General features: G+C 40.8%; 2 protein-coding genes across 2 annotated transcripts in view; one reads left to right on the plus strand and one right to left on the minus strand.

The window, feature by feature from the left end:
- Positions 1 to 12,464, minus strand: part of Tudor-SN (Staphylococcal nuclease domain-containing protein 1) — a 294,602-nt gene extending 282,138 nt beyond the window's left edge. The window contains exons 1-2 of the mRNA XM_080278226.1: positions 12,368 to 12,464; positions 1,622 to 1,740 (exon numbers count right to left, since the gene is read on the minus strand). Coding sequence (XP_080134352.1) covers positions 1,622 to 1,740; positions 12,368 to 12,415 — 167 coding nt within the window. The 5' untranslated portion in view covers positions 12,416 to 12,464. The remainder of the gene's footprint in view (positions 1 to 1,621; positions 1,741 to 12,367) is intronic.
- A 689-nt stretch (positions 12,465 to 13,153) lies between these two features.
- Positions 13,154 to 19,260, plus strand: part of LOC145407193 (uncharacterized) — a 182,155-nt gene continuing 176,048 nt past the window's right edge. The window contains exon 1 of the mRNA XM_080278230.1: positions 13,154 to 13,192. The gene's annotated coding sequence lies outside the window, so the exon portion shown is untranslated. The remainder of the gene's footprint in view (positions 13,193 to 19,260) is intronic.

Here is a 19,260-nt window from a genome sequence, read left to right on the forward strand (position 1 = left end):
AACAGTTGCATTAACAAGATGTAACTTTTATGTAACTTTATCTACAATTATAAGGCCAAGACACTTATGTATCAGTTGCATTAACAAAATGTAACTACAATTATAAGGCCAACACTTGTATGCATACAATAACCCAAGTACATACTGTATTAGTTAAATAATTTACTTTAATGCATTTATTCAAATATGTATACAACTTGTTTAAAATGTAATATTACTGAATAATCACTATTTACTATAAATATTATATGTATACAATATTCATACAATTATGTTACTTTTACAATATTATGTATTTCACTTAATTAGCTTATAAGTTCATTATAATGTGTATATAATATGTATTAATATGTTAGGACTATTAACTGTCGATGGTACGCCATTTTCGCGCTGCCGAGCAATATGTTAGGACTCCATATTATAATTACAAATCATAATAGATAGATAGATAAATAGATAGATAGAGAGACAGATAGAAGCAGGGAGTCAGATGATGAGAAGGTATTGTGTCTGCGAGAATCGAGCAATGCTAAACATGCTTACACACTCTTAACTCAAGGAATGCTTTATAGGCACACGACAGCGCCTAGTGACCATACACACACATACACACATACTCACACACAGGCTTCTAGAACTTTCCACTCACAAGGAACACACGTGACACAACCCCTGCTACACCATAATTTAGGAAAGAGAGCTCAGAAGGAGACATGCGATAGAACAGGCAGGTCAGAAGGAGAAAGGGCTTAGCAACTTGAGAGAGAGACTGAGAGAGCAAGACAGGAGATAGCTAGCGGGACTCTTACTTTATACTTCGCTTTGTGTGAGAGACTTGTTAATATTTCCAAGACAAATAAAAATAGTCCCATACTATTCTTTACCTCTCCTGTCACTACATGACAAATGGGAAAGAAGATTAGCTACGTACAAAGCTACTCAAATATAATAACCGCTCGTCCACAAGTCTAATATATATAAAACTCCACTACAAGTAACTACAAAGTCTTTTATGACATATGTAGGGTAGCAGATTAATCAGAGAGAGCAAACAATCCACCATCTCCATTCTGTGTAACCTCATACATGTGAAAAATCCATTTGGTAATGCATTATTCTGATTCATTACCAAACAAATTTTTCATTACCAAATTGGCCCACATTTGGTAATGAAAAATAACAAACGGCAACCCTGACAGGGAGGGGGGAAGGGGGAGGAAGGAAGGGGTGAAGGGGCCATGGTGTAAGCAGCTGTTTGGCACCACATGGCAATTTCAAATTATGGGTGGGAAAAAATTCGGATTTTTTTCTTTTTTTGGCCATTTTTCGGTTCTGATGGTCCAGGCCCACAATGTGCGGTAAGTGGGGATGTCCGGAAAGTGGGCATCCGGAAAGTAGAGGGATTACTGTATATATATATAAAAAAAATAAATCTTTTCCTCTGATCTTTCCTCGTTGTTTGTTTTTGTTTCCTCCCTCTTCTCCTTTAGTGTTCCCAATTCCTCTTGAGTTAGGCATCATTTTATCCAAACTTTTGTGTGTGTGTGTGTGTGTGTGTGTGTGAGAGAGAGAGAAAGAAAAAGAGAGAGAGAGAGATGCTACATACAAATCTCATACTTACTTAGCTGTGGCCCTGCGTGCTGTCCGTGGAGCAATAACATTTGAAAAGTTAATTTGCCTTTCAGGGGGTGGCCCTCCCTTAGGTTGCCCTCGCACCACCACAGCATCCCCAGACAACACCTGAAATAATTAGATGATCACCAAAAGGAAGATTCAAACATTGTTCCCCTGCTGGGTTAGGGAGTAGCCTGAAGATTTTAGGTTCCACTGAAAGTTTTAACTCCACTTCGACAAAACCCAAGCAGATATCAGCCCAGCATCAAATCAGCCTTAAATGAGATTTCATTAGCACTTTCCAGTACAAACAATATGGTATTAACACCCAACCTGTGACAGGTTAGGGATTGGGATATCAGCTGTTCGGCATACGACATGTGAGGGTCTGTCTACTCTAATATAGTCAATGGCCTTTCTGAGATAGAGCGACCTGGTGTACATATATATTTCATTAAAACCCACTGCATTATGATCCCATCATAACAAGAAGACCATCTGTCTCTATCTACTGCCAGATGTCTTCATCCTGTGTGGGGTGGCTGCAAACAAACTGCCTCCATGTCACCCTGTCCGCTGCCATTTCACTGCCCTGCTCCTAGCTCACACTCCCTCTCTGATCATGTTGCTAATAAAAATATACAGTAATCCATAACTTGAAATGAAAACACTGTAAAACTTTAACTATTAAAATTCTGACATCACCAGATTATTCCAGTCCTTTGACACTACCATATCTGAAGAGTGACCTCTAAGAATTACAGAGTGAATCTAATGTTTGTCATAATCTCATACACTAGGGTGAGTTATGGCACTTCTCTGATTTTACATGAAAATGGAAGCCTCAAGAACAACACCCAACCATCCCCGTTCTACAAAGGACCAGTATTAGGAATGAGGCTTCTTGCCACATTAAGTGCTGAACTGTGGGATCACATCACAATGTAAATGCAAGGGGGATGAGAAGGTCCATTCACTCCCAACCTCACTCTAGTCCTTTTCTAGATATGAATGAAATATGGTAGCTGCTCCCTTGTTCAAGAGAATGAGGCTTAAGTGACAAGCCTATTGGTTTCCTGAATGTCTGGACACCATTTACAATGCCGGGTGGTTACCACATAACCACCACCGGCATATAACCAACCCATACGTGTTCCCTACATTTCAACAAGTGGGTTGGCAGAAGATTAGTGCCCCTCCCCATAAAACAGCTAACTCATAGAAACAGACACCCTTTGCAGGATTATGACATCTGGCTATAGACAGACAGAGACTAAGAACTTCTGATACACGAGTAATGTAGTAATATATTGGAATGTTTAAATGGCCGGTATTACCATTAATGTACAAGTTTACAACTTTTGTACTAATCCATGATGTCTAAGCAAAATGTAAATGTAAAACTTGGAGAATTACTAACATCAGCACTAAACTCTCCCTAGCTGTGGAGACAAATTCTTGATGTATACATGGTGGATTTTTATGACTCCTCGCTTACATGATTGTGAAGCACTGCTAATTCTTCTCTTCAACAGCCTCAGTGCAGGTTACCTGGGATAACTTAGAAACATAGGGTGCATGCCAAGCTGAGTCTCAAATTGTTACAATTCTCATTCACAAAGATTTTGTTTTTCCCCAACATTTTCCAGCAACAGCTGGGGAGTAATTACCTGGTCTTGGAAACTGGTTTTGTTTCCAGTTTACTGAAAACATCAGGAAGGAGTATGTATAGTTGTGAGTAAAAGATGGAAGAAGAGCATAAGACAGTATGGATCAGTTGGGTCAAGGACTGTGTGGGTAAAGTTGAAAGTTGGAATACAAATGTGGGCGATTGTGTGTGTGTATGCACCAACACAAGATCGTGCTAGAAGAGTGAGAGAAGAGTTCTGGACAAATGTAGAAGTGTGCATGGAAAAGTTTGGAAGGAATGAGAGAGTGTTTTTGATTGGTGATATGAATGGTAAAGTTGGGAATGCGAAGGTGGATGGAATAGTTGGTGAGTGGGGTGTGCCTGCTGAGATAGATGAGAATGGGAGTGCGTTAGTGTACATTTGTGCTGGGAGGGGGTTGGTGGTAGCCAATACCCTCTTCAGGCATAAAATGATCCACAGGTATACATGGCGAGTGATGAGAAGGGTGGGTGGTGAACTGAATGAAAGGAAGGCAATGACTGATTATGTGTGTGTGGATGAAAGGATGCGAAGATGTGTAATGGATGCAAGAGTTTATAGAGGTTGGGGGAGTGGACTTTCTGACCACTACTTGGTGGTGGCCAGAATCAAGGTCCAATTAGAATGGAGAAATAGAAGAAGGGAAAGACGAGAGGAAGGAGTAGTTGAAAGGAGAGTGGAAAGGTTACAAGAGGATGAGAAAAAGGCAGAGTATAAGAGAGAAGTGGAGGAACGATTGGGCAAATATGAATTGGAGCAGATGGGAGACGTGGAAGGTGTGTGTAGCATATTTACAGAAGAAATATGTGCAGCATGTGATGTGGTGTGTGGAAGGAAGAGAAGACGGAGGGGGGTGCAAGGAACAGCGTGGTGGACTGAAGAGGTGAAACAGGCTGTGGCACAAAAGAAGAAAGCATACAATGAATGGATGAGAAATAGGGGCGTGGAAGAAGTTGAGAGGCGGAAGCGAGAGTTATATGTAGAAAGAAAGAGAGAGGTGAAAAGATTAGTAAGAGAGAGTAAGAAGAGAGTGGATGAGGAATTTGGAAGGAATTTGAGTGTAAAGTGGAAGGACTGTAAGAAAATGTTCTGGAAAGAGGTGAAAAGAGTAAGACAGGGTGGAAGTGAAGTTAGCAGGGGAGTGAAAGATAAAAATGGTAGATTACTAGAGGAGAAGGGAGAAAAAGTGAGCAGATGGAGAGAACACTTTAAGGAATTGTTGAACGTAGAGGATGGAAGTACTGTAATGCGAGTATAAGTGGCTGGGGAATGGCTGGGAGAAGGAGGGAGGTGAGAGGACAGGAAGAAATCAGTAGGATAGAAGTTGTGGAAGCAATGAAGAAAGTTAAATCGGGGAAAGCCCCAGGAATTGATGGAGTGTGTGGTGAAATGCTGAAGCATGGGGGAGAGATAGTAGTAGAATGGATGTGGAAGATGTGCAGATTGGCCTGGGAGGAAGGTAGAGTCCCGGAGGATTGGAAGTCAGGTATAATTATTCCTTTGTACAAAGGAAAAGGGGAAAAAGAAGTGTGTGGTAATCATAGGGGCATTTGTCTTCTTAGTATAATAGGAAAAGTGTATGGTAGGATTCTTATTGACAGAGTTAGAGAAAGAACAGAGAAATTAGTTGGAGAAGAACAGGGAGGCTTTAGGAAGGGAAGAGGTTGTGTAGATCATATATTCATTCTTAGATCTTTAGTGGAAAAGTTTCTAGAGAAGGGAAAGAACTTGTATGCGGCTTTCATGGATTTGGAGAAAGCATATGACAGGGTGGATAGACAAGGATTGTGGAAAGTATTAAGAATATATGGAGTAGATGGGAAGTTGTTGAATGCTGTGAAGAATATGTACGATGGTGCGAAGGTTGCAGTGCGTGTGGATGGTGAACTGAGTGAATTTTTCTCTTTGAAAGTTGGGTTGAAACAGGGATGTGTCATGTCTCCATGGTTGTTCAATCTGTACATGGATGGGGTAATAAAAGAGGTACAAGGTAGGGTAGTGGATGTTGGAGTGGCCCTGGTGAGAGAGGATAGTGTTTGGAAACTCCCTGTACTGTTGTTTGCAGATGATACTGTGTTGTTGAGTGAAGACGAAGGGGAGCTGCAAAGGCTTGGTGGATGAGTTTGGGAGAGTGTGTAAGAAACGGAATCTAAAGGTGAATGTAGGGAAGAGTAAAGTGATGGTCTTTGAGAGAGGTGAAGTCAGTGAATGTACAGCGAGGTTGGATGGTAAGGAATTGGAAAATGTGAGTACATTTAAGTACTTGGGTAGTGTGATGAGTAAGGATGGAGGTTTGGAGGGTGAGGTGCTTGAAAGGGTACAGCAGGGAAGAAAGGTTGCTGGTTCTTTGAAAGCAGTGATAAGAAACAGGGAAGTGAGCATGGAAGTGAAAAAGTTACTACATGACAGTATTGTGATACCAACTCTAACGTACAGAAGTGAAGCTTGGACGTTGTTGGAAGGACACAAGTCAAGAGTGAGAGCAGTGGAAATGAGTTATTTAAGAGGAGCCTGTGGAGTCACATGGAGGGATAGGCTGACGAATGAGGATATAAAGAAACGTTGTGGTGTTGATGTGGATGTGATAGGAAGCGTTATGAGGAACACACTGAGGTGGTTTGGCCATGTGAAGAGGATGGAGGGTGAAAGACTGACGAAGAGAGTGTATGTGAGTGAAGTGGAGGGGGAGGCCGAGGATGAGATGGAGGGATGGGGTGGAGAGGTATATGAGAGAGGGGGGTGTGAGTTGGGAGCAGGGCAGTGAAATGGCGGGGGACAGGGCGACTTGGAGGCGATTTGTTTGTGGCCACCCCAAATGGGATTGAGACGTCTGGCAATAGATAGATAGATAGATCAGCTGTACCCTGACCAACCTCCATACTCCTTACTGAGATGCCGTTAAGAGAACAAACCGGTATTACATCATCTGACTGACAGACATTTTAAACTTAAGGCCACCTATTACGGCACAGAACATACGTTTATTAGCTGGCACAGGGGTAATCACAGGAAGTTGAATTATCATCAGTTTTAAAACTTTATCAACTAAGTTATGTCTATTATCATCAAACCCCCTCCCAGGGCTGTGAACCACATATGGTGTAACCAAAACCCTCTAGTTTATCCTTTCATTGTCATAACTTTTACTGTGACCCCTCTCCAACCATGGGGGGTTGGTTTCCTGGGAACCCTGTAGACAGAGACCAATTAACAAGCTCATTACTGAATTTAAGCAATTCTTAACACTTTCTCTTCTATAAGCATCTGTCACAAATGCTTTTTATAATGTACATAGCTCCTATAGTCCGTTCCATATAAACTGGCAGAAAGAAACCTGTATTTTCCTTCCCAAGTCTGGGTCAAACGTAGAACGCAGGTGACCTTTGAAGGATTATCTCCCTCTTTCCTCAAGCCCCTCCCTTCTCCCTACTCTCCTGAGAGAGAGAGAGAGAGAGAGAGAGAGAGAGAGAGAGTGTGTGTGTGTGTGTGTGTGTGTGTGTGTGTGTGTGTGTGTGTGTAGGTGTAGGTGCATGTGTGTGTGTCTTTATTATCTGTGGAGAGCCTTCTTCTGTGCTATCCTTGTGTTATTCTCATAGATTAGTCTTATTCCTGTTGGAGCTGCCTAGCATGGACCAAAAGGTCTACTGCAGTTATCCTCTCTTCTTGCAATATGTTCTTATACGTAACTTTTAGCAACTTACATGATTGTTGTATTAATATTTTAAAAACTATCTAACACAGGTTTCAAAATTTCCCATTCATCTTAGACACACACACACACACACACACACATGCTCCCACGCACGCGCATATAAAGTATATTCTCTATCGATAATTCTTATAAAAATATGTGGAACATGCTGGGACTCTTGGGTGAGTATAGCTTGAGATGAATGGTAACAAAGAAGAGGAAGGAGGGAATGCATGAGTGGAGCACCTGCTGACCCGTACTGGTTCAGGTGTGCGTTTGGCCTCAGGTCAAGATGGGTGGAGCTTTTGCCCTGAGGTCACACGCAGCATTTCCTGGAACGCCCTTGATGATGCTTCCCAACATCCCGCCCAGGTCACTTATAATTATTAATGGACAACGCATCATACCACTGCAAAATCATAAATAAAGCACCAACACAGAGCTTACGAAAACAAGAAATTATAAAGTGGCTTCTTGATAACAACCTCCCTCATAACCTTCTGCACACTAAGGCTGAGCTGCTACACCAAGTGAAAAAAAAAAGAAACAGACAAATAAAGACAAGCAATTGTTTGAAATTGATGAAATCGCCAATAATCCTGGTCACCAGGTGCTGCGGCTTCCTCCCTATCATTGCCGGCTCAACCTCATAGAGCTGATTTGGGCTCAGGTCAAGGATGATGTGAGGAAGAGAAACTCAAATTCTTCTCGAAAATTACGAGTGATCGAAGAGCTGACGAGAAATGCGATAGAAAAAATAACAGCAGAACACTGGCAGAAATGTGTGGCAAAAAAAAAAAAAAAGAAGAAGAATTTACGAGAAATGACATTGCTGTAAACCACATGGTAGAAAATTTTGTTATCAATATATCGAGCGAGTCCAGCAGCGAAGAAGATGAATAAACAAGTGTTGTGTGAGGTGTCCTGTGTAAACTTATTGTAAACAAGAGCTGTAAATATAAGCCATATACTGTACATGCATTGTTTCATATTATAAAAGAGAGAGAGAGAGAGAGAGAGAGAGAGAGAGAGAGAGAGAGAGAGAGAGAGAGGAGGGAGGGAGGGAGGGAGGGAAGGAGGAATGAACAGAGAGGGAGGGAAGGGAGAGAGAAACATTCCCTTTTCTTATTCATCACACACACACACACACACACACACCACTCGCTGGTGCAGTGGTAACGTTCTCGCTTGCCAACTGGTGGACGGGAGTTCGCGCCTCGCTCAGGTTGCGAAAAGTTTCACTGACAAAGTGGGTGGTTACTGTCCCCCTTGAGCAAGGGGACGGGTGTGTGCGTGTGTGAAGGTCACAGCCTTGCCCTTCGATCGGACTTATGAGCTCTCAGCTCCCTTCCGGGAGGGTAAAAGCTGACGATCACGACCATCAAGTGATCCTGACCGACCCGGTGAATTACACACACACACACACACACACATTAGAAGGGAGAGAGAGAGAGAGGATAATGAATATTTCATCATTTTTTTTTATATAAAACTCTATCTTGATAGAAGCTATTTTCAGCAAATCATATGACTGATATTTTAATACTTATAAGGGTTCGCCATTTCGCGATGAATTGGTGATTTTCTTAGGTTTGCCAATCAGGATAGAACTCGTAATAATGCCTTCAAATTACACAAATTCATGGATTAATTAATAATAGGTCAGAAAATAAAATATGATTGCTATATTTGAATATTAGACAATAAAGAGTTCAAATCTCTCTCTCTCTCTCTCTCAGGAGAGGAAGGAGAAGGGTAGGGCTGGAGGAAGAGTCAGGTGAGGTCACTTTAATCCCTTTGTACGGGCACCTGTGTTCGACTAGGACTTGAGCGTACTTCTTCCGCCACTTTATATGGAACAGAGTATATCTTCACCTATTTCATCTACGTTAAAATGAACTAACTCAACCTAATTCACAGTGAAGGACTCGTCATTCAAAGTAATATTGGTCAGAATTATGTATAACTATTCCCTTCCAGTGGTATACTTCAAGGATGTGGGATAAACTCAATTACTGTAAAAAAAAAAAAAAAAAAAAAAAAAAAAAAAAAAATTGATTGCAGAACTCTGTGAATGTACATAAGTGCATTTTCAAGTGTGAAGAGATTCCGTTAATAAACAAGGAATGTATCATTTTCACAGGGGATGATGGAACCCTCGTGCACCGCATTATGATGGTGTCACAAGCTATGAATGCTGAAACCAGCAGGTTAAGATATGGTTAGGTTAGATTAGGGAAAATTAGGTTAGGTTAGGGTTAATATGATTAGGTACGGCTAAGATTGGGTTACGATAAATTAGGTTATGAAAATTTTGTTGAGGTTAGGGTTATTAATGTAAGTCTGGTACGGCATCTGTAGGCTAGAGGAAGGTAGAGTTCCTGAAGTTTGGAAGTTAGGTATAATTATTCCCTTGTACAAAGGAAAAGGGGAAAAAGAAGTGTGTGGTAATCATAGGGGCATTTGACTTCTTAGTATAATAGGAAAAGTGTATGGTAGAATACTTATTGACAGAGTTAGGGAAATAACAGAGGAATTAGTTGGAGAAGAACAGGGAGGCTTTAGGAAGGGAAGAGGTTGTGTTGATCAGATATTCATCCTTAGATCTTTAGTGGAAAAGTTTCTAGAGAAGGGAAAGAACTTGTATGCGGCTTTCATGGATTTGGAGAAAGCATATGACAGGGTGGATAGACAAGGATTGTGGAAAGTATTAAGAATATATGGAGTAGATGGGAAGTTGTTGAATGCTGTGAAGAGTATGTATGATGGTGCTAAGGCTGCAGTGCATGTGGATGGTGAACTGAGTGAATTTTTCTCTTTGAAGGTTGGGTTGAAACAGGGATGTGTCATGTCTCCATGGTTGTTCAATCTGTACATGGATGGGGTAATAAAAGAGGTACAAGGTAGGGTAGTGGATGTTGGAGTGGCCCTGATGAGAGAGGGTAGTGTTTGGAAACTCCCTGTACTGTTGTTTGCAGATGATACTGGGTTGTTGAGTGAAGATGAAGGGAAGCTGCAAGGCTTGGTGGATGAGTTTGGGAGAGTGTGTAAGAAACAGAATCTAAAAGTAAATGTAGGCAAGAGTAAAGTGATGGTCTTTGTGAGGAGTGAAGTCAGTGAATGTACAACGAGGTAGGATGGTGAGGAATTGGAAAATGTGAGTACGTTTAAGTACTTGGGTAGTGTGATGAGTAAGGATGGAGGTTTGGAGGGTGAAGTGCTTGAAAGGATACAGCAGGGAAGAAAGGTTACTGCTTCCTTGAAAGCAGTGATAAGAAACAGGGAAGTGAGCATGGAAGTGAAAAAGTTACTACATGACAGGATTGTGATACCAACTCTAATGTATGGAAGTGTAGTTTGGACATTGTTAGAAGGGCACAAGTCAAGAGAGCGGTGGAAATTAGTTATTTAAGAGGAGCCTGTGGAGTCACATGGAGAGACAGGTTGACACATTAGGATATAAAGGAGCATTGTGGTGTGGATGTGGATGTGATAGGAAGCGTTATGATGAATACACTGAAGTGGTTTGGCCATGTGAGGAGGATGGAGGGTGAAAAACTGACGAAGAGAGTGTATGTGAGTGAGGTGGAGGGGGGAAGAGGGAGGGGGAGGCCAAGGATGAGATGGAGGGATGGGGTGGAGAGGTATATGAGAGAGAGGGGTGTGAGTTCGGAGCAGGGCAGTGAAATGGTGAGGGACAGGGCAACATGGAGGCGATTTGTTTGTGGCCACCCAAACGGCATTGAGGCGTCTGGCAATAGATAGATGGATAGATGATAATCTGAGTTAGGTTTGGATCAAGCTGCAATGATGAGGGAAGATTTGTGCCAAAACAGTGTTCTAAGATGGCGTCTGTCTGTCTTTGTAATGGCACCTTATATCTGCCATTAAATGAAGCCGAGCATAATTTATAGTTACACAATTTTTTAACTAATTATCATCATCATCATCATCCAAGACAAGTAGGCCATGCAAAGCTGTGGAAAAACATCACAGGTAAAATCAGCCTCATGACCAGCTGTTATGATCCTAAACAGATCACCCTGTTCTTTTATCACAGAACAGGTGGGGCAAAATCTGGATTCAAATCCGCACCAGATCATGATCAGTTCTGTGATCTGTGAATGCAAATAGAAGAGGCCTTTAAAGACTATCACTTATTAAAAGGGAAAAAAAAAAAATCATATGATGGTCTAAGGGGGGGAGGGGAGAAGAAAAGTGTAAAATAAGGTGGTCACATGTCTCCTTGAACTGGTCAATGAGGCAAACTCTACCATCTCTCAGATTCTCAAATCGGCCTTCTATCATCATCCTTTATGTCTCCTTGAAGATCAACTTTCTTCTGTAAGTGAAGTGTTCCAAAGCAGTTTTGTCTACATTCGCAATGGTGCCAAAGACAAGATGGACGCCATATTAGAGCATCGTTTTAGCACTCATCTACCCTGATCTAAACTTAATCTCATTTATTCTCACCTATCCATACTTAACCTAATTTACCCTAACCGACCCTAATTTATCCAATCTTACCTAACCTGATTTGTCCTAATGTACCCTTACCTAATTTATCCAAACTTAATGTTTCCTAATTTACCTTACCCCTACCTAACCTAATTTACCCTAATTTTACCACCTGCTGGTTTTCACATACAAAACTGCAATGCAGCATGAGAGGCCCAGTCCCTTACATAAACTGTATCTACATGTTTATTCACGGATCCTTGAATTTACCTCTTCATACCTGAAAACACATTTCTGTACACCTTCACAAAACCCTTCTCCAATGGTTGGTAACTTTTTAGTAAATATTTAGGTGGCTCTAAATCTCCTTGATGTATGAATACTGAATAACCCTAATAGCCAAAAACAGAAAAATTACAAATACTAAGTTGAACAGCTTTACCAACAAAGAACACTTTAATATCAGCATTCATTAGCCGAGCAATTTCACACAAGTACGCATAATTCACCCACAGTATGAAGTAATATAAATGAATCATGAAACTGCTCAGCCTATTAAACTATCACTATACAGTATAGTGCACGTTAGGCTACAGCTGTTGAAGGCTGCCACTGGTAGCATGTTTCACTAACTTACCACTAAGGCTGCAGACCACACAAAGTGATCACAACCTAAACTACTTCAAGAAGCAGTCAATCACCCAAGAACCCAAATGTGAGGAGTTTTGTGTTTGAGGCACACCTAGCACAATCTGCTTCATAAGCTCATAGTTGGGTCATATGGGCCATATGGGGGTGCCTACGAGGTCAGGGACCCATAACAAAGGCTTACTTTCCCCACTTGCCCTGGACCTATTTGTGGTTTGCCGTAAAACTGACGTGGAATGTGGTTATTAACTATCACTGATAACTACAAAGAGACCAAACAGATTACCTGTTTAACAATGCCGCGGCAAACCTGCGGTGCCTGAGGAGCAGCCATGTTGTCAAATGTGTGACGGAAGGTGGAGTCACGTGACCACGCCGGCTGACAGATATCGCTCACTACCTATACAAAATTTGATTCCTTCCGAAACATCTTTGCATTTGCATGTATCCTCTATTATTGAATATATAAATGCAAAATCAACATACAGCGGCTACTTATTTCCGCTAATGAGTATAAAAAGTGCAACTCTGAGTGGATTTATTTTGTTGTCAGTTGTATAGTTGAACCTTCAACAGATGAGTTTTCATCTTAGTACAATTTTACCAACAAACAAAAGAATTTTCCTGTCATTTAAGGCATACTTATTCCCTAGAACTGTACAAATTTCATATTAATGCAAAATATATAATTTTATTCAATAACTCGATAACAGAAGTAACAAACAACGGTGATGTGGCACGCTTGAAGTACACCAGCGCCATCTCCATCGTCCACTCATTGCTCAGCGGCAACTTTGACGTAAAGCTATAATATTAATGTACTTCTGAGCTGGCAAGTTTCACATAAATTTATTTTGGTTACCAAAGTCTAAACTACCAAAGGTGGAATAAGAGCCCCATGGCCACTGGTTGATTAAGTGTTAAGTTAGTTACAAATTTACCTAGATGGTCAAATATCACGGCAGACGACATGTCGATCATAATAACAACAATCGTCCCACGTGATTCGTGAAGGCAATATATACATTTTCTGGGCTTCTGCAGAGCTTCTGGAGTTTTTTTAATTTTATTTTATGGCTGTCTTGAAACTGAGGTGACGTTGTTATTCACTGTGAGTAAAGTAATACTATAGACATTTGCAAGTGTTCAGTAAATCAAAGAACTGGATCATAGAATACATGTAGGCTAATTTTATTCGTACTGTCATCAGAACCATTCAGTAGTAGGCTAAAGGATCATTGCTCATACCTGTTTATGTGGTCAGTTTATAGTATTGGTCCCACAACGATTTTTTCATTCAGCCTGGGTGTTTCCAATGTTTTTTTTGGTGTGATTCGTTCGAATTTGACATTCATTTCTATCGAAAATAGTTTCTGAGATGTGACCCATTTTTTGTCATCACAGAAATTACTGGTTTCTGGCAGAAATTAAAGTCAAAATCATCAATATTCACGCCAAAAACCATTAGAAACACTCAGGTTGGATGTTGTCTCAATACTGAAGCCCTGGAAAGAGGGCAGGTTTTGATGTAAGTAAAATAATCCTAACCTAACAATCTAACCAACCTAACCTAGCCTAATCAACATAACCAACCTAGTCTAACCAACCTAACCTAACCTAATCAAACTAACATCCTAATCAACCTAAGCTAACCTAACCTAACCTAATCTAAACCCTACTAACAAGGTCTAACTTACCTTACTCTGGAGATGGTGGGTCAGGCTCCACTGGCAGCACACCTAAAGATGCATTTCTTGTCGCAACTGAAGTCGTGCGTGACAGTGAGGACACTCCACCTGACTTGGAAGAACGCCATGCCTACGCAGAAAATCGACGGAAGCCTCAGGTTCTTGGTAAAAAGACTTGAAAATATAAGGTTTCAGAGCACACCCATTACCTGGGAGAGACATTGCGGGACTGACTTTTGAATCTGGCGAAGTGTGGGAAACTTTGCTCATTGGCGAAATGAAATTAAATGTCATTGGTTGATGAAAAGGGAGGGATAGCTGTGATTGACATTCATAAGTCATGTGATTCTAACGGTCAAGTCGGTGTAAAACATCATAAAATACATACCATATATAACAGTTTAAAATATATATAAAAAACTGACAACAATGTAAGACAGACTGCTGCTCCTACTGTTGGTAAACATGGCTGCACGATGGGACGGTTCAGGCTCTTGCTGTATTGAAGGAAGAAATCAGAAATCTCGTAAACCGTTCATTTCCGAGAGCAACGACACATCCTGGTGAGTACAGCAAATAAGGTGCATAGGCTGGTAGGTAAAATAAGTTCGAGTTTTCTGTGGGACTGATATTATAGTTTGACCATTTAGGTTTATATATTAAAGCAATCAATGCAGGATCATTTCTATATGTTAAAATTTTTTATTCTTTACTGAACGGTCGTGACTTTTCCATATTTGATAATGAAACCTTTCACAGGTTACTTGCCATATTTCCTGGATTACCATAATCACTGTGCATTTTTATATACAGTACTGTACTTTTTTTTTTTTTTTTATATGCTCGACTCTGGGCATAGGCTTCACAGCCTGCTCTCAAGGCCCAGTAATCCTCCTACAATCCACACACCTCTACATGTCACCACTTCGGCGCTAACACCCACCGTCCATATTGAATACATGCTAGGGCTGTCTCATACAGGACTGGTGTATTGGTATTAGCGGGGATAATTTTACGACATATCGATGGACACCGCCTCCCCTCAGAAACCTGAAAATGAAGGTTTAGAGTATATAAGTACAGTAATCCCTCCACTGTCCGATGTGATAGAGCCAAAGGCATGTCTGGAAAGTGGGCCCCTTTCTCCTGGACTGGTACTTTAACCCTTTAACCGCGGGTATTGTTTTGGTCTGACTGTCCTCTCCCGCGGGGGTTTCAGCCAAATGTAAACAAACCTTTTAACCTTAATAACTCTGCACAGAATAAAGCTAGAGAAAAAAATAAGGTACCATTAGAAAGTACTAACCTTCAGCTTTCCATTGATGTAGGTTTCATGACTTCGTTGACTTTCACAGGACGGGCAGTGCCGTTAGAAGTGAGGGGTGTAAAATCACTATTTTTCGCTCACACATCATTACCTTCGCTCATACACCATTACCAAATGCCAACCTCATTCTGATAATAATACTATAAACATATATGAACACTGCACATACGATAAACACCCACTCTGTGTTCACTGAGGCAGGTAAAAGGCACTGTAATTACCTGCACTTCACTGCCACATCAGCGGTGTTGTAATCACTATTTTTCGCTCACACACCATTACCAAATGCCAACCTCATTCTGATAATAATACTATAAACATATATGAACACTGCACATACGATAAACACCCACTCTGTGTTCACTGAGGCAGGTAAAAGGCACTGTAATTGCCTGCACTTCACTGCCACATCAGCGGTGTTGTAATCACTATATTACGCTCACACACCATTACCAAATGCCAATCACATTCTGATAATAATACTATAAACATATATGAACACTGCACATACGATAAACACCCACTCTGTGTTCACTGAGACAGGTAAAAGGCACTGTAATTGCCTGCACTTCACTGCCACATCAACATGTGTTGTCACTCACACAGCTGGACAGATACTGATGCGCGCTTGGTCAGGGGTGGGGTGGGGGGCCCCGGGGGTGGGAGGTGGGGCCCCAGGGGGGGGAAGAGGGAGGTGGGGGTCGGCTGGAGTGAAAGAACTTAATAGCTACTCTCCCTTGAAACAATTGGCGCACGGAAAAAACGCGGGGTATTCAAAATATTCACAAACATTCGAGAATGACACCCGCGGTTTGGTCCAGTTTTTGCAACGTCATTCTGGAATGACACCCGCGGTTAAAGGGTTAAGGACCCTAACCCAGGCTGACTTTGAAAGTCACCTAAATAACTCTCTACCAGACATGCATAGCACGTATTTAAACCTATTTAAGACCCTATTCACACCAGTAATGGACATAAAGTATGAAATAAATGAAAAGGAACCAAAGAATGAGGAATTAGAAGTGGCTGTACCTCAGCCTGGGTACTTACAGCATGTCTGTGGCCACCTTCTCTTGCTTTGGCAGTGGTGAAAATGCTTTTGAACCAGGTACATTAATCCGGTGTTGTGCCGCACTTAATTCTTTGCACTGTGAGTTATAATTGTTTAACACTGCACATTGTTCTTAACTGCACCACACCACTTTCAACCGCCAATATGCACTCCACAGCTAATACATTTCACTCTAAATTCTAATTTTTTAACACTGCACAACACTGTAAATTCCCGTGTAGTCTAGCAGCGAGGTATTGCAGTTTATTCACAAAAAATGAACATGTGTGGCTATCATTGCGATAAGCATCGCTCTCGATCGGAGTTAGGCTATAACTGTTGATGATGGGGTAACAGAGTTGCCAGATCGCAACGGCCACATTACCAAACTCCTCAATTTTCATTACCAAATTTAACTTTTCATTACCAAATTCGTAAAGCTAGCATTTATTCTTCACTAATTATACAGTATATACAAGTGGAAATACATGTAATCACTCTTCTTATAATTAACAGCATGTTGATTATTTTCACGCTATGTTGGCTAGCAGATTAATCAGAGAGAGCAAACAATCCACCATCTCCATCCCGTGTATCCTCATACATGTGAAAAATCTGTTTGGTATTGCATTATTCTGATTCATTACCAAACGAATTTTTCAATACCGAATTGGCCCACATTTGGTAATGATTTTTTTTTTTTTTTTTTTTTTTTTTTTTTTTATAAATAACAGAATGGAGGAAGGAAAAACAAATGAGTAAAAAAAAAAAATAATCCATACACCAGATTACTGATGTCCTCTGTTCATAATATATCTGTAACAGTTAGACTTGAACAGTTGTGAGTTGAAATTTGGAGGGAAACAACTCTGGGGAAGCGAGTTCCGGAGAGATGCAGTTCGGGGAATGAAAGAATTCTGATAGGCAGAAGTTTTGCAATATGGCCGAGTGACATTCCAGTCATGAGCACTACCAGATCCCCGTGCAGCACAAGGGAAGGCATGGAGAGGTGGCACCTTGGATGCAACTTCGTCTGAGCATTTGCCAAAAAAATATCTGTAAAATAATGCAAGGGAGGCAGCATTCCTTCTTACTTGCAGGGGAGGTAGTTTATATGTAATGGCAGGGTTGTTAATGATTCTAACAGCTTTGTTCTGAATTTTGTCTAGTTGTCTTAATGCAACCTCTCCACAACCATTCCACAAGGGTGAGCAATGTTCAAGCTGAGAGTGCACATGACTCTTATAAATTATAGCTAACGGCTCATCAGCGAAGAAGTTACTGACTCTATGCAATAATCCAAGTTTCTTTGAGGCGGTTTTAGCAAGTGATCTGACATGAGAGGTCCAGCTGAGGGCAGTGTTAAGTGAAACGCCAAGAATTTCAATACTTTTGGAGATGGGAATATTAGTAGCACTGAAGGTAATGTACGATCTGGCAATATCTGTCTATTAGTAAACTGTATATATTTAGTTTTATTAGCATTAAAAGAGACAAGGTTGTTTTGTCCCCATTCACTGATTGTAGATAGATCTTGATGTATGGAGATGGCTGTACTGTATTGAGAAGTGGAGATATTAGACTTTGTAAATGGATGTCTGAATGTGAATGAACTACGTAGTGTTGAGTCATCTGCACATGAGTGAATGGGATTGTGGGTGACAGATAAGAGATCATTAAAATGAACCAGAAATAGGGTTGGCACCAGAACTGATCCCTACGGCACGCTGGCATTAATTGAGTGGAAATTGGAATATACATCATGTACTTTTACTCTTATTTTCCTGTCACTAAGATATGAAGAAATCAAAGAAACAAAAGACGTTAGTCCATAGCAAGGGAGTTTGGACGGCAGGGAACGGTTCCATACTCTGTCGAAAGCATTAGAGATATCAAGAGCTACTGCATGAGTTTCTCCAAAAAGTTCAATTGATTGATGAATGGTATGAGTTAAGAGATTGAGTGTCAATGGTGGATCTTTTGTGGCAAAAACCATATTGTCTATCACTAATTAAGTTGTTGGATTCAAGATGTTTAACAATGTGCTTATTAATTAAAGTTTCAAATACCTTACCAAGAGAAGATGTGACAGCTATTGGTCTGTAATTGGAGGGGTCAGACGAACTTCCTTTCTTCGGAACTGGGTGGATATTTGCTTCTTTCCATGAATTTGGGAATAAAGAAGTATGTATGCATAGTCTGAATAATTTAGCTAGGACAGAGGCAAGTTCAGGGGTACACTTTTTCAAAACAATTGGCGGAATTCCATCTGGGCCTGGAGCTTCGTTGGTAGGTAAATTGTCTAGGATGGATTTTACCTATCTTGTGTGTATTTTAAGTGAGGCAATTTCGGGAGAATCAAGTTCCAGTACTGGGACATTCTGGCTGATATCGTCTATGGTAGAGTTTCTGGCAAAGGTACTGGCAATGATATCTGCTTTCCCACATGGGTCATTTGTAATGTCGCCATCTGAAGATTTTAGTGGGGGAATGGAAGATGACTTGTTAAAGTTATTATCGAAAGAATTAAGAGTTGACCAGAATATTCTATTGTCATTAGGGTTGTTAAGTAGTTTTGATGCTTGCTTTTGAAGAAAGTTTGATTTAGATAGATTTAATACAGCTTTTGCATGATTTCTAGCAATTTTAAATTGGGAGAGTGATTCAGATGTTTTTGATTTTAAGTAAGAGTTATATGCTAATGACTTTTGGGCTGTTGCTCTGGCACAGTTGCCATCAAACCATTTTGGAGAGTTCGATCTTTTAGTGAACTGTTGACTTGGTATGAATAAATCCATACCAGCTAGTATTAAGTCGCAAATGTGGGACTGGGTAGAATTGGGATCACTAGAGAAGAAAGACTGCCATGGAACATCAGCAAGATAATTTCTAAATCCATCCCAGTCTGCCCTATCAAAGTGCCATCGGGTCACCCTGACAGGTTCAGAATGGGGAGGTGTGGGAGGGTTAACTAATGAGGCTTTGATGAGATTGTGGTCAGAGGATCCAAGTGGTGACAGTACCTCTATCCTGTATTGATCTGGATTATTTGTCAAGAATAAATCCAAGAGATGGGCATTATGGTCAGGATTATCAGGTATTCTGGTTGGTTG

Source organism: Coenobita brevimanus, chromosome 72, assembly GCF_032717465.1.
Source record: "Coenobita brevimanus isolate Jiangsu-jjx chromosome 72, ASM3271746v2, whole genome shotgun sequence".
In the NCBI taxonomy this organism is placed as follows: Eukaryota; Metazoa; Arthropoda; class Malacostraca; order Decapoda; family Coenobitidae; genus Coenobita; species Coenobita brevimanus.